The 11748-nt window shown below is 37.4% G+C and overlaps 2 protein-coding genes across 3 annotated transcripts; both read right to left on the bottom strand.

The window, feature by feature from the left end:
- Positions 1-8: 8 nt before the first annotated feature.
- LOC306845695 (uncharacterized protein) lies at positions 9-1702 on the bottom strand. The gene is made up of 4 exons (XM_079378642.1): positions 1289-1702; positions 1006-1102; positions 580-733; positions 9-484 (listed from the first exon to the last, which is right to left on the bottom strand). The coding sequence occupies exons 1-4, from the start codon at positions 1610-1612 to the stop codon at positions 460-462; spliced, it is 600 nt and encodes a 199-aa protein (XP_079234768.1). The 5' UTR covers positions 1613-1702; the 3' UTR covers positions 9-459.
- An 803-nt stretch (positions 1703-2505) lies between these two features.
- Positions 2506-9648, bottom strand: LOC306845689 (death-associated protein kinase 3-like). 2 transcript variants are annotated; one of them, XM_079378630.1, is made up of 9 exons: positions 9581-9648; positions 8846-8917; positions 6010-6370; positions 5338-5467; positions 5191-5239; positions 5041-5067; positions 4765-4917; positions 4452-4497; positions 2506-4364 (listed from the first exon to the last, which is right to left on the bottom strand). In XM_079378630.1, the coding sequence occupies exons 2-9, from the start codon at positions 8905-8907 to the stop codon at positions 3831-3833; spliced, it is 1362 nt and encodes a 453-aa protein (XP_079234756.1). In that variant the 5' UTR covers positions 8908-8917; positions 9581-9648; the 3' UTR covers positions 2506-3830. The 2 variants fall into 2 exon arrangements, with proteins under 2 accessions (XP_079234756.1, XP_079234755.1); XM_079378629.1 differs by having other exon boundaries at positions 8846-8933; positions 9581-9631.
- Positions 9649-11748: the final 2100 nt, after the last annotated feature.

Raw genomic sequence — 11748 nt, 5'->3', positions numbered from 1 at the left:
GCAAAAGTACAATCTCATTTTTTTTCTTTATTTACCCCCCCCCCCCCCCCTTCAATAATTAAAAACCTCAAATATAAACCTACATATTTTCAAAACATGAATAAAAAAATTACAAATATTATTTACCGTGTCAGTATATTTTATAACACTTTTCATATACCAATTTACTTTAAAAAAAAATCCAAGTAAAATATTTTCATGTCATCCCAACTTTATAGACACATAATGATGATGATGTTATTATTTTAATAATCCTTGTTTTAATCATCATCATCATACTTTATTATATTTCACTTTACAATGAAAATATGTCAGAATGTCTCGATATGTAGTACTGTGCACCACTTTCCATGGCTACATAGTCCAAAGAGGTTCGTCGTCTTTGCATATTAGGCAATTATTTAAGTTTAAATGATGTAGGGGGCATATTGTAATGGTGTTATGGAAATCTTCTGTTCCTCACACATTAACCTTGCACTTCTCTCTGTAAAATGGATGAAGAAACGAATGAAACAGCGCACTGTAAAATAACCAATAAACATCTTATATGATATATGAGGTGGATATCTAATCACTCACACTTGCTTGACAAGGTACGTTGTTTTGGATTCACAGGCTTTCCTCTGGCTGTCTGCTGCCACCTGCTGGCTGTTCGCGGAATCCTGTAGAGCTGCACATGAATCCAAGTGATGAGATGCACTGGTCAGATTCACCCACAGAATCTCAATGAGAGCTGCGAGAGGTAAAAGAAACAGCACGTTTTCGTACATCTGTCTTATTCTGAAGTCACATTCAAGCAATTTATTTATTTATTTTTCAAGCAAACTTTACCTAATTAAATTATTATATATATCGTATTTTTTTTATCACACGCTTAAAATAGCCTTCTTATCTAAAGACAGATCATTTTGCTCTCGTGGAAAACATGCAGATGACGTCTTTGGTTGCACCAACTTTATCGTTTATGAAAAATATTTCCATTTTAGGCATTTTCCATTTTCTTACCCTCCTGTTGAGCCAGCTCAGAAAAAAGTCTTGCATGTTCGCTCTGGTGCACGAGTCTTTGGTTTTCCAAAGCTGTTAAATTTTTCTTTAGGGTCATCTAAAATAGGGGGGAAACCAAGAAAATCAGTTTTACCATAATAAAAAAACTGTTAATTTTGTCACTGTATCAGATCATCCTTCCACAACTGTGAATAGAGAGTAACACCATGGTACTCTGACATAATGTACCAAACAACTCAAAGTGCAAAGATTCAACACACATTCATCACATTCTGACACTTACTTGCAGTCGCAGACTCTCAGTTAGAGATCCATTGGTTTTCCTCTGGCTCTCTAGAAGACTCCTCAGCTCTTCTTGCTGTTTGGTCTGGTTCTCTAAGCTCAGCTTCAGTGCAGATTTCAAGACCTCTTGCTCTTTTTCCTTCATCACTTTGGCTCCTTCCATCTTCTCAGTTAAGGCCTGTTGTGCTGCTCTGCATTGTGTAACGCCAGCCAAAGGGGGCCAGGTGGCCCAAACCACAATGACGATCAGAGAGACCATGGACCACAGCGCCAGGAGAGCCATAATCCAGTTACAGGTGTTCTGGGCTGAACTGGACCTGGCCATCCTGAGAAAGACACAAACTAAAGCGACCTTCTGCTGTCTGGTCTGACAGGGAGGGAAGTTTATCTGGATCAGGGTTGAAGCAGCTGTGCTTTGCTCACTGAGGCTGGGTTGTGTGCTGTGTCTCTGGATGTGAGTGGAAGCTACGTCAGCATATCTACAATGTTATTTTAAGGACCTTATCAGTGCTCTGAGAAATAATTATACATTACTGTTTTAGAAAACATCCAGTTTTTCCCTGGCGACATTTCTTTATGGCTCTTAAATGAGTGTGATAATCCATGATGCAGTAATGAGATGAGTATAGGGGGATTAAGACTTTTTTTAAATACAAAATTAACAGTTATCATTCATTTTTTTTGGACCCAATTGAGTTTCATTGTATGGACAAAAACAGTTGAAACATTATTTAATATATAAAGCAAGTCATACATTTTTAAAATGACATGGCAAAAAAATGTTAACATTAATTTTAAAATGATACAAATAATAATTATTCGTTTGATGACAGCATAAATTTAAAATTGACCATACAAACTGGAAGGTTCACATCGCCAGAGCCAAACAGAGAAATGCACTGTTCATGTCAACACATCTCATGGGAAGCTAACAGTTCTTCAGATGTCCTGTGGTTTGAAATTCCAAAGTAAACAGTTGCATTTACAAGACCCTAAAAATCCAAATGTTTATCCGAGTAGCAAAACACGATTATGTTACAATGGAGATGGAAAAATCTTTTGTTTAACTAAAACTCTGGGACTTTCAACATCTGTAGACATGTTGAAAATTCAGATAAAGAGGTTGACAAATGCTCAGAGTTGTAAAACACTATACTTCACCCCCCAGTGCGTTCCTTAGCCCACACACACACCAAATAAAGACAATGTAACTCTATTCCTCTTTAATTCTTTTATTTGAATGGACTTTTCTGATGTATATATAAACTTGTAAATAAAACAACATAACAACAGGTACAGTACTGCAAGCAAACAGATATGAATATCACTATGACTTAACTACAAATGAGCACAACCATTTCCAGATACTGATGCTCACTCACATATGGAATGTCATACAAAAAAAGTGGAATGTTTGAAGTGTGTGTTTTGAACAGTAGTTCACCTAAAAAATAAAAATTATATCATTTACTCACCCTCATGTTGTTCCAAACCTCAAAACTTTCTTTTTCAGTGGAACACAAGTTTCGATTAATGCTGTCAAAATAATAAATCGCATCCAAAATAAAAGTTTGTGTTTACATAATGTGTGTATACTGTGTACATATAAATACACGCATACAGCATATATCTTGAAAATATTTACATAAGCGTAAAATTTTTCTTAAATATATACGTGCATATGTGTGTATTTATATATGCATAATAAATATACACAGTACACACACATATTATGCAAACAACATAATATATTATAACACTTATTTTGGATGCGATTAATCACGATTAATCATTTGACAGCATTAGTTTCGATATTCTATGGCAAAGAAAAAAATGATTTTTAAAATATCTTTAAAATAGCTTTCCATAAAATAAATTAAGTCACACGGATTTGGAATTTTAGGAAATTGAGTAAAGGCCAAACTTTCGTTTTTAGGTGCACTATCCCTTTAAATTGTCATATTCATAGATACAGAAGCAGCTTACTGAATATTCGATATATGTACAGATCATTCAAGACAGCATTTAGGACTACCATAAGTGTAGAAGTCGTTTCCTTTGTCTCATATCATAAAATTAGAATTAGATTTGCATAGGAAAAGCGGACATGCAGAGCAACAAAAGCAACTGGCATCTTGAGATTCTTCAATTCCTCATAGAGGACTGTGTAGTGCATTACTCACAATGTACATTAATATGCATTGCTCTTAGTGCTGTAATAGAGTTGTAAATAAACTTGTTTTTTTTATCTACTGATTCAGCATGTATATTTTTGAGGTGACGAATAAAAATACTAAATGCTTGCTTCAGCTGTAACAGACTGGCATCGCATAAGGATACTGCAATGTACAGGCGAAACACATGCACACCCTCACTCAGCATTTATAGAAAATACCATTTTGCATTGCTTATGTTCTAGGAGTAACATGAACTCTACAGGCTTACATGAAGCTTATTGCAAAGCTTAATACTCTATCTATGCCCTGCACATACCAAGCGAAGATATTAGATGGTCACTGCGTTCAGAAAGCAAACAGAGCAGCTCAAGCCATGCTGGTGCTGCGAGTGTCGTTTTCAGCTGAAATCGAGCGCACCAGCTCTTCAACCCAGCGCACCTCGGAGACCATCTGCTCAGCGAGCACTTCATAGCGGTTCTCCAACCGGCCAAACTTGCGTTTGAGGGCATTGGCTGACAGCATGGTGGCGCGGGCCTCTTCCTGGCTCTGTCTGCGCAGGGCTTGTGCTTTCTGCAGCTCCTGTTTAATCTGACTGAGATCTGAAGCGATGCTTTCGTTCTCCTCCTTGTACCAGCTTTCTTTCTCCTCATAGATGGAGAGCAGAGCGGCCACGTCCTCAGCGCAGGAGCGCTGGTTCTTCTCCAGCTCTCGCAGGCCATCCTCAGCCGCTGCGATCTCCTCCATGACCTGCGAGAAGCGCTCGAAGTTGATGTAGGTGTTGTTGGGAGGCATGCTGGAGTGGGATTTGATGGTGTACTCCTTCAGACGGGTGGTCTTCAGACGCCTGCGCTCTGTCTTGCGCTCGCTCTCCTCAGGTCGAACGTTACGCCTCTTAATCACCTGTATGGGGGGATGGGATGGGAACTAGTCAAGCACTGCTCAAACAGTGACAAAACTCAAGAGGGAGAAAAAGAGAAGGATTCAAACCTTGATCCAAGGGTGCTGCAGACTGTCCTCAATTGTCATTCTCTTCCTGAATGTTAAAAGCAAATATTAAATTAAATATTAATAAACAGGAATGAAATTTGCTTCATATTAAACAAATGAGGCTTTTATCAGTGTACTATTACAGTATTTACTAATTTTTATTTTTATATTTTCGGTTTTAATTTTAGTAATTGTGTTATGCACATTTTTAAAATGTATGATTTTTTTTTTTTTTAAATCTAATACGCTTTATTTTATATTTATTTTATTACATCATTTTTAATAGTTTGTTACAACACTGGATTTTACTAACTTTGGATCCTTGACCAGCAGTCGGCGAATGAAGTCCTTAGCGAGCTCACTTGTGTTGCTGAAGTACTCTTCATCAAAGTCATAGTTGACAGCTGAAATGTTGGTAAGCGTTTCTTGTTTGGTCTCGCCAAGAAATGGAGAAGCACCACTCAAGCTACAGACAATTAATAATGCATTAATAATAGTCAAGCAAAGTAAAAACACCATCATCTGGGTGTGGAAAAAGCATTGAATCAATGCAGCCAAACAAGTAATTTATATGATTATTACAACTTACAGTATATATGTGATAACTCCGATGCTCCTGCAGGAAAGAAAATCACAAGAGAATTAATTTAGAGTTTTGAAAATGAACAACTGATAAACTGAATATCATTTATTAACACTAACCGATATTTTAAAAATATCATTGATAGCTAAGACTCACCACATATCTGCCTCCAGGCCAAGAGGCTCATAATTCACTATTTCCGGTGCTACAAAGGATAAAAGTTATGACAAAGATAAAGGACACCTAATAAAGTTATCATAAATAAGGATTAAAATTATTAAGCGTTAACTTATAAGTTCTCACCAACAAACTCAGGAGTTCCAAAGATATTTTTAAATTCATTTCCATCCTTAATCTGATGAGCAATTCCAAAATCTATCAGCTTGATTCTGGGGTTTGGCACATTTTTGTCCAGCAGCATTATGTTCTCAGGCTGAAAACAAAGTGATTCAAGATGTTTATAGTACATGTTTCCATGCTCCCCCAAAAATAACATTTTGAGAGATGCATCTACATTAATAAATAGCTAACTTAGTTCACACGAAATGAAAAACTGCTGAAAATGTTTTCACCCTCAGGTCATCCAAGGTGTAGAGGAGTTTGTTTCCTCATCAGAACAGATTTGGAGAAATTTAGCATTGCATCACTTGCTCACTAATGGATCCTCTGCTTTTTCACTGAAGGATTATGTATATTAGTCTGAAGCAAAGGTGTTAAAAATGCCTTATTGATGGATTTATTACAAACATTTAGCTTTTCACTTCCCAAGATGTTAACTGATGGATTTTGCATTACCTGCGGAGCGGTCTGAACTCTCATTCTCTCTCAGAGTATACACTGGAGAGCTAGTGATGTAATGCTAAATTTCTCCAAATCTGTTGCAATGACGTAATTACACATGGGATGGCCTGAGCGTGAGCAAATTTTCAATTTTGGGTGAACTATTATCTTAAAACAAATCATCTTAGTGCTCACCTTCAAGTCAAAGTGTGCTATGCGTTTCGAGTGGAGGTAGTGAACTCCATCCAGGATCTGCTTGAGGAACTGCGTGGCCTCCTCCTCAGTCAGTGACTCCTTCTCAGCCAGGAAGTCAAACAGCTCCCCTCCAGACACCAGCTCCAGAATCAGGATCACATCGGTTTTGTTCTCAAAGATGTCATGAAGGGTGATGATGTTGCTGTGCTGGATCTCTCGAAGGATGTTCACCTCTCGCTCGATCTCCTCTCGGCTCACACCTCGTCGGCTGGATGACAGCCGTCTCTTCTTGATAAACTTAGCGGCATATTCTGTTCCGGAGCTCTTTTCTTTACATTTACGCACAATAGCAAACTGTCCACTGGGAATCAGGGTACAATGATACACAGAGAAAGCAGACACGAAAAAGAAGAAATCATGTCATTGCATATAGAAGATAAGGAGGTGCCTATTCCAAGGATATGGAATAGGCACAAAAAACACTACATATATGAAAAGAAGTACATACTGTACTTTCCACAAAACCAAGCTCTAGTAACTTTCTAAAGGAGTTAGAGAGTAACTTCTTTAGGTAAATGGTATAAATGCTGCATAATGCAAGCAAGGAAACTATATACAGTGCCCTCCAGAAGTACTGGAAGAGTAAAGACAAAATTGCTCTGTTGGCTGTGGAGTCAAGACATTTGCAATTATGATTAAAAGATGAATATGAGACAAAACTACAGAATGCCACATTTTATTATTAGCCGTTTCAACACGTTTTACCAAATAAAAAGAACAGCACTTTTAGAGTTCATCCCACTCATTGATGTGAGCATAAGTATCAGGACAGTTGAACATAAGGCAGATATAAAAGATTAAAAGCTATTATTTAGTTGCAGATCCCTTGCGCACAATCACAGCAGTGAGTCTATGACCCATAGACATCACCAGACTCTTGCTCTCATCCTTTGAAATACTTTTCCCAGCCTTTAATGCTGCCAATTCCAATTGTTGCTTGTTTTGGGGAGTTTCTGCCTTTACTCTCCTCTTCAGCTGCTGAAATTCATGTTCAATCGGATTTAAATCTGGAGATTGACTTGGGCAATCTAAGACTTTCCATTTCTTTGCCCTTATAAATTCCTTGACTGAACTGGCAGGGTGTTTTGGGTCATTGTCCTGATGCAATATGAAGCACTTTCCAATGAATCTGGTGGCATTTTCTTGAATATTGGTTGGCAAGATGGTTTTGTACCCTTCCACATTCATTCTGCTACTGTCATCATACATTAAGTCATCAGTAAAGTTGAGAGGGCCTGTTCCAGAGGCAGCCATGCATGCCCCTGCCATGACACCACCTCCACCATGCTTTACAGATGAGATATTCTTGGGATCATTGCAGTTCCCTTTTTTCTCCACATTTTTGCTTTCCCATCACTTAAATAAAGGTTCATCTTTGTCTCATCGGTCCATAAACGCAGTTCCAAAACTCTTCTGGCTCACCGTTGTGCTTTTTTGCAAACTCTAATCTTGCCTTTCTATTTTTGGTGCTGGTCAGAGGTTTTCATCTGGCTGTGTAGCATCTGTAATTCTGTGTCAAAGTCTCCTGAGGACAGTAGATTGTCAGAGCATCACCCCAGCTTTCTGGAAGTTGTTGGTGATTTTACAGACATGTCTTTTGGGGTTCATTTTCACAGTTTTTATGATTTGTCTGTCATGAACTACTGTTGTTTTCTCAGCCGATCAGGTAGTTGTTGATTGCTGGTGGTTTCCAAACTCTTGATTTCTCCATGCCCTTTGTTTTTGCTAGAGCTCTAATTGACTTCCTCTTTTCTTTTAGCATCCAAATTGCTTGCTTTTCTCTCAAAGTCAGCTCCCTCATCTTCATCCTGGTTTGTGTGTGTCATCATCAAATGCTAGATTCAGAATACAGAAGTAATGGATATAACTGATACGACACATTCCCTGCTTTTAATATCTGAAGAAGTAATGCAGCAGGACACAGCTGATCACTTAGAAAGACCTGTGAGGCAACGGTTCCAATACTTATGCTCACATCAGATAGAGGGATGAAAGTCTAAAAGTGCTGAACTTCTTAGCTGGTAAAACATCTGTGTTAAATCACCCAATAATAAAATGTGACATTCTGTAGTTGTCTCTCATATTCATCTTTTAATCATATTTGTAAATGTCTCGACTCCACAGCCAACAGAGCAATTTTGTCTTTACTGTATGTATGTATGTATGTATGTATATATATATATATATATATATATATATATATATATATATATATATATATATATATATATATATATATATATATATATATATATATATATATATATAAAAAGTCAGATAAAGTGTGTGGTTGACGTATTCCACTGACGGCTCCTCTCCGGCCCATCTGTAGACTCATTTGCACTACAGCTGTTCTCAGGCTCAGAGAGCGAGCATATGCATTGTAAAGCAGTGATGTCATGCTGCAGCAGCACAGCACAGAAACCTCCACATCCATATATAGAAAAAAAGGCCAGGCGTGTGTTTGCAGATGATTAAGTCACTGTGCTGGGGATTTTTAAATTGCAGGACTCTCATAATGTTTGTTGTTACACCGCACTGATAAGCACAAACACTACGTTCCTTTGGCAACTCTAGGAAAAACACTATGATGTATTCACTTGCCTTTTATTAAAGAGCTTTCATAACCACATAATTGTAGTACTTAGTCAAACATTAAGTTCTTAGGCTAATCTTAAAATCTTAATCTTTGTTTTATTCACTATATGCGAGATGATTTTAAATCAGGTTAAACTAGTTTTTACAGAGTTTTAAGTTGGGAAATGACATCTCTTACCTTCCTAGCTCCTCTCCCATTTCATAGTACAGCTCCACGTCCTCCTGCCTGAAGCCAGCCATGATTTGCTGACTTCAAATGAATCAATCTGTTAGAAAATGACCAGAAATAGTGCCTAGTTTAGTTTCACGGTTTTGACTTTGTCTTCAGTCCACTAGATTTTAACATTTTGTTGACAATGACTATAAATGGTATCTAAAGTGCACATGTTTTGGTATTTACTCTTGACCTCACAGGAAGTTGGATTTTAAACTAACATGGGAATGAGTTGTGGGCATTCTTCTATTCCTACTTGCGTCATTACCTAAAGTCATAAACCAGGGTTGCCAGATTCTTTCTTTTGTTTCTTTATAGACCTTTTAACAGCTAATATCTTTACAAACTTACACTAATAACTGCATCTCAAAAGCTATGCTGTAAGTCATGTTTCGAACCTTAATGAATAAAGATAAGTACAAGAACACTCATTTACTGTTTCACAGCCAAAAATAAGAGAAACACGAAATAAACATATTACGATAATCCACTAAATATCTACCAAAGCACTGACTGTTTCCAGGTAGCCATCTAGCTAACTTGTAAAAAAAACAACCAACGAACACCAGCGAGCTACGTAAGTTACACACAAAACACATTACAGAATAAATATATACGATTTTCCATTATATGATATTAATGATGTTATCTATAACAACGCTATCTAGAATAAGTAAACGCTGAGAGTTTGCTACATACCTCAGCGTCGCCGCATTCCTCAGCCAATGGATATTTTCCGGTTGCTGCTCTGGAGAGGCGTGGCTTATTATCTCGAGACGCCACCGCAGGATGATGTCAACATGCGTGTACCTGTTATTAAGCGTCTGCCAGGTGTTAGCGCTGATCTAAGTTAAAAACTACTTGTATAGGCTTGTTTTGCACTGGTCCTTTGTTACCACAACAGACTCATAACACATAAATTAATGAAAGAATGAGTTTGCCTGGAATATCTAATAATAAAGGAACAAAATAAATAAATAAATGTTGTGAATCAGTGTCCGCAGTGCTAGGGACCAATTTTAACATCATTGCCAGTGTCAAATAATCCTCATTTATTGAGCACCTGTATGAAATGAACTTCAGAAATGCGTGCCTCACATAGTCAGTCATTGCATTTTGATGTCAGGCGAACAAAGACGTTCTGTGCATACATATTATTGTGATATGTGAGTCTGTAATCATGTAAATTATTCTAGACATAATCATACAACGCATTTTCAGCTCACATTTCATATGTTTATTAAGAAACAATAGCTGTAATCTCATTAGTTTGTTGAAAAGCCAAAAAAAGTCATTTTGATCCCATTTGACATTTGGCAACCTTTGAAAATTGGGAAAACAAACAGTCAGTGTGGCCAGAGTTACCTTTAAAACCATCTTCTGTCATGTGACAATATGCTTATGTAGCCTGTCAGTGGAACAAGATGATGCTCATACTATCTACAATCACTTGATTCTTTCGTAAAAATCGTAATTTATTAATTTCTTCTCTTCAAAATAACATTAGAAGAAACTTTGAAAATATGATAATGCGATAAAACATTATAATGTAACCATGTAGATTATTAAAATAAAAGGAAACATCAAAAACATAGAACAAAAACAAAGGACAAGATGCAGTGAAGTAGTTGTACAGTTACATTTACATTTAGTCCTTTAGCAGATGCTTTTATCCAAAGCGACTTACAAATGATGAGGACAATGGAAGCAATCAAAATCAACAAATGAGTAAAAATATGCAAGTGTTATCCTAATGCAGTACACATAGCAAGATTTTTTTTAAATGATATAATTAATAAAAAGAAAACAAATAGAAAAGAATACAGAAAGCTAGTGTTAGAGAACTTTTTAAAAGAAAACTAGAAGTTAGAAAACAAATAGAGTGCAAGTCTTAAAGGGTTTTATAAAAAAAAGAAAACAGATTAAATAGAATTAGAATAGAGTACTAGAGTTAGAGGGTCAAATAAAGATGGAAGAAATGTGTTTTCAGACGTTTCTTGAAGATGGCAGCTGCTCGGATTGAGTTTGCCAGGAGGGAACAGTAAAAGTCTGTGAAAGTGATCCCTCTTAGGGATGGCACAATAATGCACCGTTAGCTTGCAGAAAGCAAGCTTCTAGAGAGCACATAAGTCTGAAGTAGTGAATTTAGGTAAAGGGGTGCAGAGCCAGTGGTGGTTTTGAAGGCAAACATCAGTGTCTTGAATTTTATGCGAGCAGATAGCCTGCAAAGCAAATCTGCAGGACCGGGCAGTTTTAGCAGTGTGGTCTGAGAAAGTCAGCTGATCATTAATGTGCCTACTGGATGGAGAAATTGTGATGAAGTGATGGATTTATTGGAACCACAAGCAATTCTGTCTTTGCAAGGTTGAGTTGAAGGTGATGGTCCTTCATCCAGCAAGAAATGTCTGTTAGACAAGCTGAGATGTGAGCAGCTATCGTCGGATCATCAGGATGGAATAAGAGGTAGAGTTGAGCATCATCAGCATAGCAGTGATATGAAAAGCCATGTTTCTGAATGACAGAACCTACTATGGCATATAGACAGAGAAGAGAAGTGGTCCAAACTGAGCCCTGAGGCACCCCAGTAGTTAGATGTTGCAACCGGGACACCTCACCTCTCCAAAATACCTTGAAGGACTTATCTGAGAGGAAGACTCAAAGCACTGGAGTGCAGTTCCTGAGATATCCTTTGCCAACAGGACTGACAGCAGGATCTGGTGGTTAACCGTGTCAAAAGCAGAGGACAGATCTAACAAGATAAGCATTGAAGATTTAGAAGCCACTCTTGCCAGTTTTTAGGGCTTCAAAAACTGAGAGCAAGGCAGTCTTGGTTGAATGTCCATTTCTGAAACCCGACTGGTTGCTGT

This window comes from Barbus barbus (assembly GCF_936440315.1).
Source record: "Barbus barbus genome assembly, chromosome: 26".
NCBI lineage: Eukaryota > Metazoa > Chordata > Actinopteri > Cypriniformes > Cyprinidae > Barbus > Barbus barbus.
The sequence above is the reverse complement of the archived record's forward strand: the minus strand, read 5'-3'. Positions and strand labels throughout refer to the sequence as shown.

What these genes read in the sequence shown, in the direction of transcription:
- LOC306845695 (XM_079378642.1), bottom strand. Translation starts at nt 1,612, where the DNA reads ATGGCCAGGTCCAGTTCAGCCCAGAACACCTGTAACTGGATTATGGCT. An exon ending in CTGAGAGTCTGCGACTGCAA is followed by an intron (nt 1,103 to 1,288) that starts GTAAGTGTCAGA and finishes CCCCTATTTTAG; the next exon opens with ATGACCCTAAAGAAAAATTT. An exon ending in TGAGCTGGCTCAACAGGAGG is followed by an intron (nt 734 to 1,005) that starts GTAAGAAAATGG and finishes TACCTCTCGCAG; the next exon opens with CTCTCATTGAGATTCTGTGG.
- LOC306845689 (XM_079378630.1), bottom strand. Translation starts at nt 8,907, where the DNA reads ATGGCTGGCTTCAGGCAGGAGGACGTGGAGCTGTACTATGAAATGGGA. An exon ending in TAGCACACTTTGACTTGAAG is followed by an intron (nt 5,468 to 6,009) that starts GTGAGCACTAAG and finishes CTTTGTTTTCAG; the next exon opens with CCTGAGAACATAATGCTGCT. An exon ending in TGCAGCACCCTTGGATCAAG is followed by an intron (nt 4,365 to 4,451) that starts GTTTGAATCCTT and finishes CCCCCCATACAG; the next exon opens with GTGATTAAGAGGCGTAACGT.